The sequence below is a fragment of the Harmonia axyridis genome, chromosome 1, assembly GCF_914767665.1.
Source record: "Harmonia axyridis chromosome 1, icHarAxyr1.1, whole genome shotgun sequence".
NCBI lineage: Eukaryota > Metazoa > Arthropoda > Insecta > Coleoptera > Coccinellidae > Harmonia > Harmonia axyridis.
In genome coordinates this window covers 19,408,603-19,427,169 of record NC_059501.1, presented here as the reverse complement: position 1 = coordinate 19,427,169, position 18,567 = coordinate 19,408,603, and the positions used below count along the sequence as shown (strand labels likewise).

The 18,567-nt window shown below is 38.4% G+C and overlaps 2 protein-coding genes across 3 annotated transcripts in view; both read right to left on the bottom strand.

Moving 5' to 3' along the window:
- LOC123670822 overlaps window positions 1–18,567 on the bottom strand; it is a 290,673-nt gene that overhangs the window by 98,570 nt on the left and 173,536 nt on the right. For both annotated transcript variants that reach the window (XM_045604384.1, XM_045604383.1), the window contains exons 4-5: window positions 7,821–8,002; window positions 6,792–6,953 (exon numbers count right to left, since the gene is read on the bottom strand). In XM_045604384.1, coding sequence (XP_045460340.1) covers window positions 6,792–6,953; window positions 7,821–7,992 — 334 coding nt within the window. In that variant the 5' untranslated portion in view covers window positions 7,993–8,002. The remainder of the gene's footprint in view (window positions 1–6,791; window positions 6,954–7,820; window positions 8,003–18,567) is intronic.
- On the bottom strand, window positions 1,468–4,284 carry LOC123670821 (zinc finger MYM-type protein 1-like). The gene is made up of 2 exons (XM_045604381.1): window positions 1,999–4,284; window positions 1,468–1,903 (listed from the first exon to the last, which is right to left on the bottom strand). The coding sequence occupies exons 1-2, from the start codon at window positions 3,866–3,868 to the stop codon at window positions 1,551–1,553; spliced, it is 2,223 nt and encodes a 740-aa protein (XP_045460337.1). The 5' UTR covers window positions 3,869–4,284; the 3' UTR covers window positions 1,468–1,550.

Here is an 18,567-nt window from a genome sequence, read left to right as displayed (position 1 = left end):
ATTTCGATGATTTGATAAAAAAAAAATGAAAACGCTTCATATCTCATTTAATTTTACTTCCCCCATTCGAGTTAACCAAATTAGTCATTATTTTATAAGAATAGACCTATTTCATTTATGATATCAATTTAATTTTTATCAAAGTGTAGTACTACCTACCACCTCAACTGAATAACTACATCAAATCTCATCAAAATCTGATGCAAATTGTAGAAGTTACGGTTGTTACCTCGTTGTGCAGAGAGATTGCTTTTTCTTCATCCGAAAGTGATCAAAATGCTTTCAACCAATTCGGTAGACTTGGAAACCATTTTCAAATGAAAAAAATATTTCCGTAAATGAATTCATCATTCTCTTCCAATATAAGTTGATCAAAACAGTGATACTGAGATTTTCAACGAAAAATTTCTATTGTATTCGCCATGAGGGGAAATACACGACTTAAACCAGAAAATCCACGAATACAAATAGCGTGATGTATTTACGAAGAACGAGCAATTTCTTTCCATTATCGAATTGATTGTCGTAATCCCACTCCTTCCAATCTGCCCGAGAACAAAAATCCTTCTCACCGCGATCCTCGTCACGATGGCAAAAAAAATGCCGTTAATGGAAACCGACCACTTAGCATCTCGAAAATCCAACCCGTGCACCGCGATGCATTAATGCATGTCGCATCTTATCTGCCTTGCGTGCGCCCGAATACATGCGCGTACGGTTCGGAACGCACCCGCCGACACAGAAATGCGCGAACGCAGAATGTCAATCGGGCCCGATACGTTCCCACGCTGCCAGGCCATACGCCGTCAACATGCGTAATCCGGGAGAGCGATACCTTATCGGACCGTCTGTAGTGGAACGCGGCCCCGCATGATTTTCTATGCGTCCTTGGTCGCGCTCTGTGCGCTCCCCGCATGTCGAAACGTCAGTACGTGGATCACTGGATCGGGGCAATTACTAATTTCATGCTTTCCCGTCAAGTAGGCAAGGGTCTGACGTTGATCGGTGGCTGCTGCTGCTGTTTGAGAATGTTTGAAAGGCAGGTTCAATGTGGATGGATAGCTGGTGAGATCGAAAGAAGTTTCCAGGATAGAATGATACTTGTTGAACGTCGATAATAGGCGGATAGTTATAATAATTACATGTACTGTGTTATTTTGAATTAAATGCTACATCAAAAGTGTGTTTTATTCAATTTTTGTTTTAGTACCAGTTAAATTTGAATGTTTAACCTCCCTGATGATAATTGAATAAGTATCTATCATGAAGAAAAGCTGTAAGTAAATTTGCGATCAATAATAAGTCTTTTGAATAACCCCAGTTTGCAGTATAGACAGGGCCGTAGCTAGAAATGAATTTAAGGTAGGGCAATGAAGGTTACAGGTAGGGCAGAAGTAAAAAATTGTACTCGATGTGATCTGATGAATCAATTTTCATCGTACCTACTTTTGAGTGTATGGTAGTATGTATATATAAAAATATTTATTTCTTCAGTTTATATTATTTCTTTCAACATGTTGTGATTAATATAATGATGATAAAAAACTTCCTCAAAACAGCTGAATCCTTCGATTTGTCATATTATTAAATATGCGAAGGACTTCATTCAGATCAACAGACTGAGTCCTTCTCTTTTCAAAGGCCAGAAATACCATGCCTGCCATTCTTTCGTGACTCATTGACAGCCTCTGAGGTCTATTGATTGCAGTTAAGGTTGAAAAAGTAGATTCACAAACAGCAGTGCTACATCCTATGGTCGCCACAGATGCAAAGAGTTCATATGTATCTTTGAAAGCCTCTCGCTGTCTGTACAAAACTTGCACTATGTCTTCTGTTTTATCCTCACGACGACTCAAATAAGCTTTAACCACTGTAGCCTCTTCATTTGATGGAATTGTTATACCTGAAAAGTTAATTTAAATTGTGAATTGAATATGAATAAACAAGCGTAATATTTTAGAAGCAGCAACATCATTTTGTTAATTGCCTTACACTCACCTAAATTTTTCAAAGGTTCCATTTTGTTCACATCCAACTCATCGAGACTCGCTACAGAATTTAACAGATCATCGTTGTCTGAAAACCTTCTCTGTAATTCAGCAACTAGTATGTCCAATGTTTCGAAATACTCAGATTTAAATGGTTGATCTTCTTCATTTTGTTTCGTTGAGGAACAGGAAGAGTCAAACATCAAGTAGTCATCCATGCGATTAGATCTTCTGACTTGCCTTTTTTGGGTGTGAGTCCTATTTTCAGAATCAATGCTTGTCATAGATTTAGCTTCTTCCAAAATTTGATGATACATTTCATCTGTTCTCAATTTTGTGATTTCATTTTGGACGCAATTTATGATTATTAGGGCGTCTTTCAATCCTGCGCTTCGGGCTTGTAAACTTGCATCTGCAGGCTGAAGCATGGATAGTATTTTTTTGGCCACAACCATAGCCATTCGGAATTCCAAATTAAGCATAATTTTTTTGATGCCGACACTCTTGGCAACGTCGTCACCATTGAATCTGTCATTTTTCATTTTATCTAAAGTTAGCAAAATCTCTGAATAATTATCGTTTACAACTTTTGTAACCGCCAAGTGTCCTGACCAACGTTGTTCGAGTAATCTGCCAATTATTTTTCCACCATACATTGCAGCTATTTTTCCATGATGAAAGAACTCATGTAACATGATGCATTGATCAAAAAATAAACGGATGAAAGTCATTTCAGAGATAGTCCTGATAACTATTAAATGTAAGCGGTGGTTATAACAGTGGACATAAGGAATTTTTCGGCCCAATTGATTCTCTATTCTAGTCGCAACTCCTGAAACTTTTCCGCTCATAACACTTGCTCCATCATAGCATTGGCTTAGCATACGGGAGAGATCAATGCCATTTTTCGTAAGAGTGTTTAAAGTTAATTCGGTAAATGTTGCTGCATCAAGATGTTCAGTTGTTGTAACTGTCAGCAACGACTCATTGACGATTCCATCCTTAACGTAACGTATTGCTATAGCAATATTTTCACGATTATTCTTATCCCTCGTTCCATCTTCCATTAGAGTGAACCAATTCACGTCAGATTCCTTGATATCTTTGACAATGGAGTTCTGTACTACTTGAACCATTGCTTGAATTATTTGGTTTTGAATTTCCGGTGAATGATATGTCGCATTTTGTGGTATATGGCTGAAAGCCTCCTTCAAATTCGGATCTTTCATGCACGTGTATTCAAATAAATTCTGAAATAATCCTTGTTCTTTTTTTTCCTCCAAAACATAATTTCCTCGCAAAGCTAACTCGTTGACAACTAAAAATTGTATAACTTCAACAATTGATTTCATGTAATACCGGTTTTTTTCTAAAACTTCATGATTTATCAAAGTTTCGACACTGCTACCTGTAGATATTCTGCGTAGTTTGTCTTGCCACATCGCCATGGCTTGTGTATGAGGAATTGATTTCTCATGTTTTGGAAACCCAGTTCTTGTATCACTGGCATTTTTCCAGTTTCTGAATCCTGTGGAAGTATAAGAACTTTGTTTGCTTCCATGGGGTAAAAATTGTTGACAAGGATAGCAAAAAGCAGCATCTCTCTCGACCGAATACTGCAACCATTTATATCGCTTAAACCAATCCGCAACAAAGGCCCTATTATTTTCTTTGGGATATATATTTAAAATAATTTGTTTTATCGGTTCTCCGATTCGTGCAATATCCGAAGGAATACCATAGTTAATTCTATTTCTACCAACCTGTTTTGCCAAACTAGTTTCCATAGAACTAGGAGTGGGTTTTGAGCAATGGGGTTCATCGTGATGAATTCCCTCTTCAACTCTTCGTTTTTTGGTAAAGAAAGTCCTTATATCCATCGCTAAATGAGTCAATCAACACTTCACTTCACTTCAATAAACAAACAATTATTTCGCTAAACTCTATTTTGGGTTATATGGGGATCCCCCTACCAAGGGGCGTATATTCCAGTACAGGTCCCATACATACTTCAAATGCCATCTATGTGCGGAATCAAGAAAATAAGCACATGAGGTGCTTCTGAAAATACAGCGTGCTGTATATATACAATGACCACGGTGCACTCTATTGATGTAGTTCGCAATCTCTAACAACTCGTGATTAATTCAGAATTGATTTGCGAGTGATAATTTTTTCCTCACGTCACATAATGAAATTTCCTTTGAATATTATTTAAATTGTTACTATTTTTTAAGGTAGGGCATTGAAAATTAAAGGTAGGGCATTGCCCCATAATGCCCCCCCCTGGCTACGGCCCTGAGTATAGAGCGTTGGGCAAGATACGATTTGAAATAGGAATCTCTATTCGAAAAACATCCTGCAATTCTTGTTCAAAACTAAAATAAGATTTGTAGTAAACATGGACAATAGAATCACCCAAAATATTAGTATGGAAAAATGCTATAACTACTCAAATATAAATGTAAGAAATGAAGTAGAGAATCATAAGATGGGTGAAAAATGAATTATTCAGGATTTTGACAAAGAGAGAACCATTTAGATTGACTAGCTCCAGATTTTCTGACATTAGTCCATTACCATTCTTGTCAACTGACTGCAGAATATCATACAATATACAGAAATGACAACCATACAGGTCTTCAGGACAGATGTTTAATTGAGTCAAGTGGACAAATGTGATTACCAGCATCCATCGAAGATATAGGCGCCAACAGAAGAAGAAATAAATGGCCATAACATATCTACCTCTGCGTCAAACGAGAAAACCCGTCAAACTACCCGCTACATACGTTAAAAACCCGCTCCATAAAATCACGAATGCCATAAAAATTAAACAAAGCAGTAACTATTCTGTTCCAATCACAATAAAACGGTTAAAGACGGCGTTAAAACTTAACACTCCATCATGTCGTCCTAAATCTTCGAAACGTTTTACCTAGCACTGTTGTTATGTTGGTATGTTTCCGGTCTTCCCTTGAAGAAAAGTGAATGTGCCGCCAACTAATACTGCTCTGTCTAATCGTGATTTTGATTGAACAATCCATGGTATTGCTAACAATCGTATTATTGAAGACTCTTTGGAAAATGTCATTAGGGAATATTCTTTTGAATGATTATGGGTTATATATGAAATATTCATATAACTGGATTCGGACAGCACAGGACAGAAGCGAGTTTAATGAAATGGGAGAGACCTATGTCCAACAATGGACGCAAAGGGTTGCATGATGATGATGATGATGATGATGATGAAATATTCAATGATTTGTGTTTTATACTACTTCACTACTTTTTGAAATTGCGGTAAAAGAATATTTGCTATTTCCTCTATCTACCTACTCAAACTTGAGCTTAAGCATCTATGCAGCATTCTTCCTTGCGATTTATCAACTGAAATTAAAGGAGGCTCCCTCTATCTCTGTTAATTTCTCTGTGGGTAGATCTGAGAGTCATCATGTAAAATTTTGAACTTAAGATTAAGATTTGAGATTTAATTATGGAGGTTCTGTTTCACTGCGACCTAATGGTCTATTGTGCCCCTCATCAGAGCTATTTTCTCTATAACGTGATCTATAGTTCGCCTTCCCGTTCCAGAGTTCTAATGAACTCCAGTTCTAGGATGGCTTCAAGGAGAGTAATTCCTCACTTCTACAAGTTTCTTGTCCAACGCAAATTTCGCGTTAGCTAGTAATGGCGAGGCATTCCGTCACCAGGTGATCCGGAGTTTCTTCCTCCTCCCCACTGAATCTGCACTCGTCATTTTTTGTTGGAGCCATTCCCATGAGGTTTCCTATGGCCACAATGCTCTGTGAGGAATCCAGTGAGGAGGTGTACTATATATTTGCCAAGATCCAGATACTTCTTGGATCTAGCAGTGTCAAAGTTTCGAAGAAACATTTTGGAGTGATACAAACCAGGAAGATTCCGAGTGTTTTTCTTTCGGCTTCTTCCTTCTCCTGAAACTCTGTCTTGTAGGTAGAACAGAAAGATTCCAGGCCGATGAAAAGAGTTTGTGCTCCGTTTCTGGCAAGTGTGTTGGCTTCTTCATTCCCTCTAATTCTCGAGTGAACCAAATTCTGAACTGAATAAAGCAATGTACGAATCCAGCAGTAGGTGCATTTTAGATACCTCATATCCGAGAACTTGGTCAGTACATAGTACGATTACGGGCGTCATAAAAAGTGACCAACGCAGTCGGTAGCCGAAATCATTCCTTTCCAATCACACTAAAACGGTCATAAGACGGCGATAAAATAGACAAACGAGCTTCGCCGTTCTCACATCCCAACGTCTCGGCATCGAGACCAGCGTCTACAACCACCGGCCGGCTTGATACCATGTTACAGAACGTGTCGGCACGTTATGCTCGAGAATTATGGCAGAATTACACTAATTAATGAGTCGAGTAAGACTGAACTGCCATTTCGCAATAATCTTCGCGCCTGCGTATCAATTTCTGGCACGGAACGGGAGATCTCGACGCTTCGCTAATGGACGCTGTTTTTTTTTCCAATTTCGGTTATTGAAAATACATCGACAATGTTGTGGGCCCGTGCCAAAGCGGAAACGGATAGAGGGGCAATTTTAACTTGGAACGCTAGCCGGGGTAATTTCTCAATTTGGAATGATTCGGTTATTTATGGGTTCGGTTTTTTTTTCTGTCGGACGATCGGAGAACTGGGAGATAATGGAGCTGTTATGCTTTTCCGTTTTTGGCGGAAATTCAACTTAGACTTGCTGTGAATTTTATGGTAAATCCGAAGATTAACGTTGGAAGGAGATAGAGGAAAATCGACTTACCTGGCAACATGTCGGCGTTCGAATTGAAGAGGACGCAGAGTCCTGTTTCGTAGTTGACAGATTGACAGCTGTCGTTTCCTTGGCATGTCTCGAGGCAATCTGTCAGCATCAGAGTACCGGGTATCGAATCCAGTACGTTTGCTGGTGCAGAAAATACGTTGCCTGGAAGAATGAAAATGGAATGTAAAAAAAGCTTATTCTCATAAAACAGTATAATTTCTCCAACTAGTTCAGAAAATAGTATTTTGTATTTGACCATCCTAAATGAGGGCATTGTTTTTTCCTTAAAGAAGTCTAAAACTTCAATTAATTTTCATGTTTTTCGTTTAATTTTCTTCTGTTGATTCAGATTCATGAGAATTAGTATATTTCACTTTTGTTCTTGTACAAAAAAAGATTGATTGAATGACGGATGAGGCGCAAACTCCGCCTGATTATAGAGGATAGTTGTTCTAAATTAGGAACGAAAAAGCTTTTAACAAAAGGTACCTCTATGGAGCTTTTCTGATACTTTTCCTAATAGTTTTAGAGAATATTCATTCATATAACTTATGTTTTTTTTTGTTACAGGTGAGTTGATGATGATTCATGTTCATAAGTGACGGGTAAGATACATTTATTGTGAAAGTTGGAATTATTCCTTTTTGATTCTATTTCATATGATTGAATGGTATAGGTAAAATTGAAATTTGTTGAGACAATTCAATCTATTTTTTTTTGTTATTCTTTTTTCATTAACAATTATGTGGTGGAAAGTCTGGAAATGCATGAATCATATTGTCCCAAAGTTTATCATAAATAAAAAGCAGTTTCTCCCATCTACACATTGAATTTCTCTTTAAAACAAAATTTGAGGTGAGATTAGGTTACAAAGATATTCTCATTTTTGAGTTGACGCATCAAAATTTTAACCATTTTTACTCGACACCTTTTAGTTGCACAAGCAATTACATATCTCAAACAATAATCCAAAATACAACCAATATCTTAAAATTAAAAAACTCATGGTATGTTTTTCGTTTATCTCACCTGTTATCAGTTCAAACCCTATCATCTCTGGATCACAGTCATCAAGAATACTTGTCATTCCAGTGGGTTTCTCAGGAATTTCAACAATTTCGCTTTCGGTATCTTCTTCATCAGCTACAGTATAGGCGATTGCCAACATGAGAAGTAGTATCGTCTTCATGTTCATAAACATCTTTGATTATCTGGAAAGAAAACAACTTTTAGTGAACATCGCCACTGGGATCATTACCGTTGAAATTCTAGTTAATCTTAATGTCTAATGTATAATCAAAAATCGATGGTAACTGAAACCTACACTACAAGAATGTATTTTCAGTTGTATCTGACGATAAAAAAACAATCAAAATAGACGTTATCCAATCCTTATAAAAACATATTCAAATAATAAATCGCCTTTGCGTTCTGCCACCAAGAGAACGAAAAATATAACAGATGGAGAGTGAAAGATCGTTTCTGCAGATACAATCTTTTCGCAGGCTACTTCCTTTCCGGCTCCTTGGCACAAAAGAAACCGTGATGATTTTATTCCTCTGACAAAATGATGAATGGTACAAGTCGACTTGAATGGATCTTTTTCAGATTTTAACTAACATATAATGCGATCAAAAATGAGTTATCCAGATGATGAATGGGATCCGGGACGTCGGCGGATCTAGTTTTGACGCGGAACGAGGAAAATGCATCTTCATTACAATGCTAATCTTGCACGGGATCTGCCCGAGTTGCTATAAATCTTAATTAAGAGATCAAAAACCCGAAATTATTAATCATACAGATATCGAATTTTCTGCTGCGTTCGTTTCAACTTTTTGAGCCAAAGTTGTCACCTATTTTTATTTTATTTTATCTTCTTTCAGTGGAGTTTTAGTTTTCCTCAAAATTTCAGTGAAAATTGGAGCTACGACTGTTAATATTTCAATCTTTTTGACTTAATTTCGTGCTTTCCACCTCTTCTGAATACTTGAATACAATATGAGGCAGTTTTGTTTTCCAGTCAAATTTCCGAGTATTCTAAAGTATTGAAAGAAGCGGTCTATAAAATTATAAGAAAATTTGTTGAAGTTTTGGTCAGAAATGCTTTTTAGTGATGCAAAATTGATGATTGTCCTTTCCACAATTTTTTTACGAATTACAAAACATTTCCTGTGACAGAAAATAATAAATAATATCCGAAACAATTTGTTAAAAAAAATACTCAATCATCGATTCTGCGTCACGCTAAAGCAATTTCGGCCAAAAATTAAAACATTTTTAGCAATCATAGAGGTTACCAGTTACCAGAAATCAATGGGAATGAAGAGGCCAACACACATGCCAGAAAAGGAGCACAAACTCCGTTCATTGTTTCAGAACTAGTCTGTTTTATGGCTATACAGAAGAGTTTCAGGAGAAGGAAGACACCAAAGAGAATAACTCTAGCGAAATTTTCCTGGGTTAGATCATTCCAAAAAAGGTTTTCAGAAACTTTGATACTACAAGATCCAAGAAGTATCTGGATCTCAGCAAGAAGAACACTTCACTGGATTTCTTATGAGGTATTGCTACCTCAGGGAGCACCTCAGGAGAATTTGTCTAGCAGAAAACGACAAGTGCAGATTCGGCGGGGAGGGGGAAGAAACTCCGGATTACTTGGTGACGCAATGGTTCACCATCGCTAGCCGATGCAAAAAAAGCTTAGACTAGAGACATGTAGAAATGAAGAAGTAATGACCTTAAAGCCTTTCTAGCTACTGGAGTCCATTAGAACTCTGGAACTAGAGGGCGAGCTGTAGACGACCAATGGCTCTGATGAGGGGCACAATAGACCAAAAGGTCGCGGTGCAAGAAAACCCCCTGTATATGTAATCTAAGCAATCACAGAGTGCGTTGATAAAGAACATGAACTCAGTTTCGAAAAGAATTTCGACAATTCCTTGAAGCAGGCTAATGAAAAATGCCTTTACGATGAATATTCCATGCAGCCTCATCTAAACTGAAAATATTCAATCGTGATCGATAGAGATAAAGTGATTTTTCCTCTCCGTAACTGTCTAATCGCATTATTGCCTCAGAACCGACGCTGTGCAAGCCGATGCATTCCATCTTAACTAGGCATCTCAACAATCAGGTTAACTCCTATTTGCATGAGGAATTTGTGTGAAACCTCATCGCTTGATATGAATTATTATGACGATGAAAAAATTCTGAATGAAGATATTAAGATATCGTTCTACATAATACTCGCATGCCGTTAGTTCTAACTGATAATGATAATATGCCTTCATCGATCATAAGAAGTTGTTTCCCTCATTAGCGGCAGTATCATGAGAAACGTTTCAGATCAGTTGGTACAGAGAAGAAGTGCCGTTTCAATTTTCACATGAAATGTTATTTTTGTAGGCGCATTTTTGAGCGGATGTTCACTGAACATAACATAAACATTACATTGTTTATGTAAATTTCAGGCATTATCCAAAAATGAAAGTCCTCAAAGCTTGTCAAAGGTCGATGTTCCTTTAACTATTGTAAGAAAATGTCTTCAAGTTTCTGGAATGACATGATTGTATCTTCTTCTAGCACATCCATGAAGAATGAACTGATAAAACATCAATTATAAGGTGTGTGAATAAGTCTTTCCCGTTTTTTTTCAAATTTTGAGCTTTTATTGTGAAAAAATGGTTACAAATGAATTATTGAAAGTATTGGCCATCGCTAGCTACAACTTTTCCCCATCTTTCTGGCAACATACGAATCCCGTTGCGAAAAAATTCGACCGGTTTGGCCTCTATCCAGTCATCCACCCATTTTTTGGCTTCCTCGTAGGAATGGAAGTGCTGGTCAGCCAGGCCATGCGTCATCGATCTGAAGAGATGGTAATCAGACGGAGCAATGTCTGGACTATACGGCGGGTGGGGTAGGACTTCCCATTTGAGCATTTCTAAGTATGTTTTCACCGGCTGTGCAACATGTGGGCGAGCATTGTCATGTTGCAAAATAACTTTGTCGTGCCTGTCGGAGTATTGTGGCCGTTTTTCTCGCAGTGCGTGGCTCAAACGCATCAATTGTCGTCGATAGACCTCGCCTGTGGTCCTTTCATTCGGTTTCAGAAGCTCATAGTAAACCACACCTAGCTGGTCCCACCATATACAGAGCATGAGCTTGGCGCCATGAATATTTGGCTTGGCCGTCGATGATGATGCATGGCCGGGTAGTCCCCATGATTTTCTTCGCTTCGGATCATCGTAACGGATCCACTTTTCATCGCCAGTCACGATACGATGCAGAAAACCCTTTCTTTTATGTCGCTGAAGCAGCTGTTCGCAAGTGAAAAAACGCCGTTCGACGTCTCTCAGCTTCAGTTCGTACGGCACCCAATTTCCTTGCTTTTGGATCATTCCCATGGCTTTCAAACGCTTGGAAATGGTTGTTCGGTCAACTCCCAATGCTTCAGCAAGTTCTTCTTGCGTTTGACACGAATCTTCATCAAGCAAAGTCGCCAATTCTTGATCTTCAAAGATTTGCGGCCGCCCGGAACGCTCCTTGTCTTCCACGTCGAAATCGCCACTTTTGAAGCGTCGAAACCATCCGCGAACACTTGAATCATCGACACAACCTTCTCCATAAACTTCCTGAAGCAACCGATGCGCCTCGGCAGCAGATTTCTTCAAATTGAACCAATAAAGTGAAACTTCCCACAAATGACGTCGACTCGACTCAAATTTCGACATTTTCACGATTTCAAAAATTTATGATGCGAAAAAATTTCAACTAATGTGTTAGTGTGGAATTGTTGACAGATGAATAAGCTTTGATTATGACATATGTAACCATTAAATACTCGCACAGTATTGGTGGCGCCATCTCTTACAAAAAACGGGAAAGACTTATTCACACACCTTATACAATATCCATTTCTTGATGCTTCTACCTACCTCTAACCCTTCAAATTATACTTTCTGCATTCTATCATTGCTTGATGATCAAGGAAGATTCCCTCAATAAACATTCCACAGAGGGTCATAAATAAGACTACGGTATAATTTCTCAATCGAATGAGGATCATCATAAATCAGTTAGGAAGACAATCGGCATTAGAGCGATGATAGATAAGGGCAATAAGACGAATTAGTAGGAGTAGAGAAAACGATTATAAGGCTATGAGACCAAAACCTGGCATTAGCATATTTCTTGCGGAAGCGGTAAAAATAATTACCGACTAAGCATGGTGGATATTCTCGGTCTGTTGTTGGTGAACAAGAAACAAACATGATATGTGTGTTTGTGCGGTGGAGATGGGTATAAGAGACACAGCCTCGGAAGCTGTCGGGTACACAGTACACAGTGCCGGATATATTGACTTTGCGGTGATCCTGTACATTGCGGGAACGCAATAATAATATTACTACAAATGATGTTGCACCAAAGTTTATCCTGATTAGTGATTGAAATTCGTTACATAAATCGGAGGGTTAGGAATGCAGAATCTCATTATGTTATCTTCGATAAACGTGATTGATCACGAATTTCATTATCACATTCATCTAGTATGCGTGTTAATGATTTACCGGAAGTGAAATGTATAACAAGACTAGATGGTGTCTAATTGCCATACAATCAATAAATAGCTTTTACTGTTAAATATTTACTGAAATAATATCAGTTAGTTGGTGAACTCCATTTTTATTAATTGTAGTCAGAAGCCTGTAGGCCCTATCTCCGTTATTCTATTCAGAAGTTGCATTTATCAAGCTAGAGACCTCAATATTAATACTATCCTCGAATGAAATGGTTTTCAAGATAGCAATATGATTGTTGTTACATGTAGGTTTTTGAGGTGTTATAATCGATGAATTGGTGTAAGTGCACCATAGAAAGATCGGCAGATCAGATAGATCAGATAGTTTCTCCTTCCATTCATTCAATCTTATCAAAAATGCAAAAAGTTGAGAAATAACTCCATTTGTAGCACCACTGACATCACTCTGGTGATAGGTGTGGGGTGGGTGATAGATAAAATGAAGAGGAAAATAATACTGTATAACTTTGCTTCCGCCATTTTGCAATAGATGGCTGTGGAGGTAGTTTGTAGCCGAAATATATGGACGTAGATGTCATACAATAAGCTTAGGTATTTGTAAACATAACTCCATCGAAATATTAGTCGATTTGGGTCTTCATTGTGAAGTTATTCTCGATTGAACATGCCAGTTTACGAACCAAATTCTGGTTTCAACGTTGAAGACCAGCATGGCGATGGAAAAGAAAAGGTTTTCGAAGATACAGAATTGGAGCATTACTTGATCAAGACTTGTGTCAAATGCAACAATAATCAGCAGGATCATTGGGAGTGACGCAACAAGCCATTTCAAAACGCCTAAAGTCATGAGAATGATTCAGAAACAAGGAAATTGAGTGCTTTACGAGTTGAGGTCGAGATATGTTGAACGGCGTTTGTTTGCTAGTGAACAGCTCCTTGCAAAGCAAAGACGAAAGGGATTTCTGCATTGCATTGTGACTGAACACAAGAAATGGGTTCATTACGATAATCTCGAACGCAGAAAATCATGAGTATATCCCGGCCATGCTTCCACGTCGACGACCAAACCGAATATTTACGGTTCTAAGGTCATGCTCAGTATTAGTGGGACCAGCTTGGCGTAGTGTATTATGAGTTGTAAAATCAACTGAAACAATGATAAGTGATCGTTATCGAACTCACTTGATGCGTTCGAGTCGAGCATTGAAAGACACACGGCCGCAATACAACGAGAGACTGATATAGTGATTTTACAGCATGACATTGCTTGAATTCATGTTGCGAAAGTGGCCAAGACATACTTGGAAAGATGGGAGACAGTAGTGGCTAGTGATGAACAATAATTTGAATCATAAATGTATAACCAGTTTTTTACAATAGAGCCTCGAATATCGGATAAAACGGCGGAAGCAAAATTGCACGCCTTTGTATATTATTCATTAACGTCATGACTAATTTTATCAAAAGCGAAATGAAAAAAATAATAACGATCTTGAGAAAAAAAAACAGTTACAGTAAGATACAGCCTTAATGATCTATCGTCATATTCAAATGTTCATATTTCAACGATAGAAATACATGTGAACGAAAAATTTTCAGCTTGTAATGACTAAAACATGGACTGAATTAATGAAAAGCAAAATAAAGAATGATGGTCTGCAGTGTTCCTGGTACATAAGTTCTATTTTATATGTGCTGTAAACTTCCTTGTCCAACACTCACATCACGGCGTTACAAACATCCTACACGCTACGCATTTTTATCAGAAATAATAAACAAGAATCAAAGAACAAAGTCCCTGATCCGTAACACCTTATTCCGCCGTATCGAAACAACCGACAACATCAATTTCCACGGACTAGAAAATGAAATTTCCCGGCCGCAACAGTGCCGTACGGTCCCCCAGTCATACGACGTAATAAAGCCTTTTTTGGCGCAATAAAATGGGCCGTAAATAAAATTGTGCCGATTAAGAGCGATAGAGGCAGAGAAATGTTATAACAGCGGGCACCACAAGGTTTGTATCGACTGCGGCCGTTTGTTGTTTACGGATTCGCAGAAATTCAACGCTCTATTATCCGCTATTTCAGCTATTATTTTTTTTGCGAGACCGCATCGATACGTGAAATTATGTCGAGATGAAAAGAATGAGCTCGGCTTGGTTTCGCACGATTTTAACGCGATTGTTCCATGGGAACAACGGGTTATCAATTCACCCAAATGTGTACTAATGAATAGAGTGTATATAAATAGTTGCGAAAAAATGTCAAAAAATAAGATGGGTTTTTCATATAATTTTTTTTGAGCCTCTCCCGCTTTTCAGTTACAGCCCCTTAGAGATGGCACCCGGGGAGTGGGTTTTAATTTGTGAGAAGTTCACAATTGTTTTTTTTTTTTGTTACATTTATTTCATATTTGTACCAGTTCTCAAAGAAAATATCGTTTTGATAACCGCCTATTGGATAAACTTAAGGTCAGAAATAATTTCAGCTTCCACAACTGTTAATAATTTTTTTTCTCAAAAACTGCGAATTTCAGCAAAATGAAAATTTTGGAGGAGCTAATTCATTAGGAATTGTCAGACTATCTGAAATAAATTCTCCCATTGTAAAATATGATTATAGAAATAGTAATTTACGTAACAAGTCCGGAAAATAGGGTTTTTTTGGACGAATAGACAAAATTTGTCTCGCTTACGCTCGTCCTGGAAGTTTGTGTGTCCAAAAAAAACATTTTCGGGCGTGTTACGTACAATATTTTTTCGGCAACCATGTAAAATAAGACTATCGCTGCTGCTTTCCATATTTTATTGCGATCTAAAAAACATGTAAATTTTTGACAACTAATTTCATATGAACTGTCAGCCGTTATCTCGGTTGCTATGGATTCTATGATTCTTTTCCGGCCTAGTCCGGGAAGTACGTACTTTCCGGACTAGGCCGGGAAATGCTACTTTCTCAGAGAAAAAGCTTCCGGGAAGTGAGCACTTCCCGGACGGTTGCCGAAAAAAGTTATTTTTTTCCACCCCTTGGAATCATAGATGAACACGTAAATAGTAGGTATACATATTCTACAAATTTGTGAATTTCAGTAAAAGGATCAATTTGAATCTTGAATATTTTCATTGGATGATTTTTTGCTAATATAAAATGAGATATATTGAAAGAGAAATCAAATCCATCAAGAATTCTTTTTCGTTTTCTCAATAGCATTGTTGGCAAAAAAATGATGAATTTCATACATGGCAATTTCCTTGCAGATTAATCAAGTATTCTTATTGTTCATGCCTTGCCTGGATTGAACGGCGAATTTTCCTGGAAATTATTTGAACTGTCCGTTACTTCAGTTCAATAACCGCTGAAATTACAAGTAATATTGCAGATAAACTAAAATCTTTCGTTTTAGTATTTCCAGAAATTCCACTCCCCCAGTACAAAACGGTCGTGTCGGAATGTCATTAGATTTGCATGAATAAAGATACACGATGAAAAAATTGCATAAGGCGACGCTCTCCTAGTATTGTTTGAAAACATTAATTGCTTGACACCAAGATTGGCTGGTTATATTATCAGCGAAATTTCAATTTCAACGGCTCTTCACTTTTATTATCAATCGCCGATACGGAAGAGACTGCACCCAAAGCAATCAAGCAACCGTTGAACGCAGACCCATTACCATATCGTTCGCAGGATCGCGAACAGTCATTATCGGTACCATAGAGTACATGCGAAACAAACCGCAGAAACAACGGGTAAGAATGGCAAAAATCAGCGCGGTCATGATGTACGTGACTATTTGCATATGTAAATTAATTCCCGGGGTACATTAAGAATCGCAGGAGGCCTAGGGCGGGCGTTAGGCAAATCCGATTCCTTTTGCTGGCTCGATCATTAAACAACCCAGTCGTAATCGCGTACCGATCATGTACGCCCGCTATCTCCTAATAAGCGTCGAGATTATAACCCGTCGTATTCCGTGAACGGCCGAGCGGGAGAAGAAGAAGAAGATGGTGGACGCATATAACAATCCTTCTTCTTCCCCCAGATAGCGAAAGGCTAGCCAAATTCTAGACGATTACTGTTGAGGAGTTGCCTTGCATCGCATCTGAAGTTTTATTGTGGTTCCATCTTTTTTCACCATTGCACCAACAACTACTCATCTCCCATTTCAGAAGAAGATGGTGGTGAGGGGCCTATAGAGCACCATCAGAGCTATTCTCACCACTTCACAACTTACCTCTCATTTCTAGAGTTCGAATTGACTCTCGTTTTTGGTGAAGTTTCATCTTTACTGCTTCAAATATCTTATCCGAAGCATTTTTGTGCATTGATCTCCAATAGTTGGGCATTCTGCGAACATGATTCTTTTTCCTCCACCCAACATAATCTGCACCAGTCAGTTTCTGATATCCCTATTCTCATTAAGTATTGGTTGAGATGGCACTGCTTATAAGGAAGCCAGTGAGAAGGTTAGCCATGTTCTTACTGTGATCCAAATACTTTTTGGACCTTGCACTTTCAAAGTTCCGAAGTAACTCTTTGGAGTAACACATCCCTGGAAGATTCTGCCAAATTATTTTTCTTTCGGTTTCCTCATACTCTTGAAACTCTTCCTTCAAGATGCATTCTCCTTCACCACAGTAAGGTATCAGGTCGGTAAAAAAAACTCGAATATCAACTTTCAGTAGATAGCATCGGAGCTCAATGCTTATGGATATCAGATTATATTAGTATGCTACCTTTCTTTCTAGTTTCGTTTATAAAATTGACTCTATAGCCGAGACCAAATCGAGAGATTTCACTAGTAATAAGATTAAGATGACCGTCCGCTGATTTTGAATAAAAGAGAGTGAGTTATTGCGTTTAACATAAGAGCTAATTTGCACCAGATACATCAGTGTCGAAGATGTCAACAGGGTTGATCAATTCAGTGTTATTTTTATGTAGCGTATATCACCAATCTTAATTCATTATTAATCCTATTGCTGTTATTCGTTACTATATCAAGGAGGTTATTAATGCTACAGTTTGAAAACTTGATAGAGGGTAGACAATCGATAAATTGTTGTAATGTAAATGGGTACTCCATTCGGATAATGTCACTCTAGAAGAATAAGTGTTATCACTGAATTGTAAGATGAGATATGTAAAGGAGAAGGAAACACATTCGTATGCCAAAGCGCTGATAGTTTTTACCAGTCCACCACGCTTTCGGAAACTCAAGAAACCTCACAGAACAACCATTGTGTTTCTCTTATACCTGATGGATTCGGTCCCATCCCAAATATCCACTTCGAATTGATTGTTTCCAGTAAATAAAAGACATAAAGAGAATTCCTGGCGATTAATAAGATCGATTCATGAAAAAGCATTGGGTGGACTTGAATGTGCTATGCTTAAACATCAATGAGCAGTATCCATTTAGTAGTAAGATGAATGATTGCTAAACGCTGACTCGAATCTTAATACTTGAAGATGAATCGAATAAAATAAGATAAATCCTTCGAGCAGAGGTATTAGACCAGAAACCGTAACTTTCACTCGCCGTCAACAAGCAAAGCCAGATAATTCCCATTATCATGATTAACAACGAATTTTACTGGCAATAACGTCGGTTCATTTCAGTTTTACACGATTCCAAATGCACTCTATCAACCACAGAAGAATCCAGACTCTTCTTCTTCCATGCCTCGAGGCCCTAGCGGCCGCAACTCGGCCATCGCATCGCCGGCATCCGTATATACGTCATGGAATCCAATCCAGGCCGAAAAATTCCCCGTACGAGCAATATATTTTGCCGCAATACCCTCGACAGCCCCGTGTGTGAGAGATGCCACATCGAGCCCTTCGAGATTCACTCCGGGTACTACGTAGGAGCCGCGTATTGAATTCATGAGGGCCATATACCTACCGGGTTTCGTAGGTCGAAATAACATAACCAATATATCAGGACGCGCCCGTAAATTTAATCCCGCAACGCGCCCGGGCGTTGAATACTAATGATTCCTTATAAATTCGGGTTAGGGCGTTATTTTCAATAATTAAGTCCGTAAGTCACCGGGGCCAAGGCGATGGGATCGATCGGTAGGCCGCCACCCCCTCTGGGGGCGGCGTAAGACGTCGGTTGCGGGTCGCGGCGGACGTTTTTCAACGGATTTCGGTAATCCGGTCGGGCCGAGCCGGAGGGGTTGATTTTTTTATTATAGCTTTTTATGTTGCGTCTTGGTTCAGA

Excerpts from the sequence above, each read along its gene's own strand:
- LOC123670821 (XM_045604381.1), bottom strand. The coding sequence starts at position 3,868 with ATGGATATAAGGACTTTCTTTACCAAAAAACGAAGAGTTGAAGAGGGA. Across the intron at positions 1,904-1,998 it reads GGAACCTTTGAAAAATTTAG|GTATAACAATTCCATCAAAT; the intron begins GTGAGTGTAAGG and ends TTAACTTTTCAG.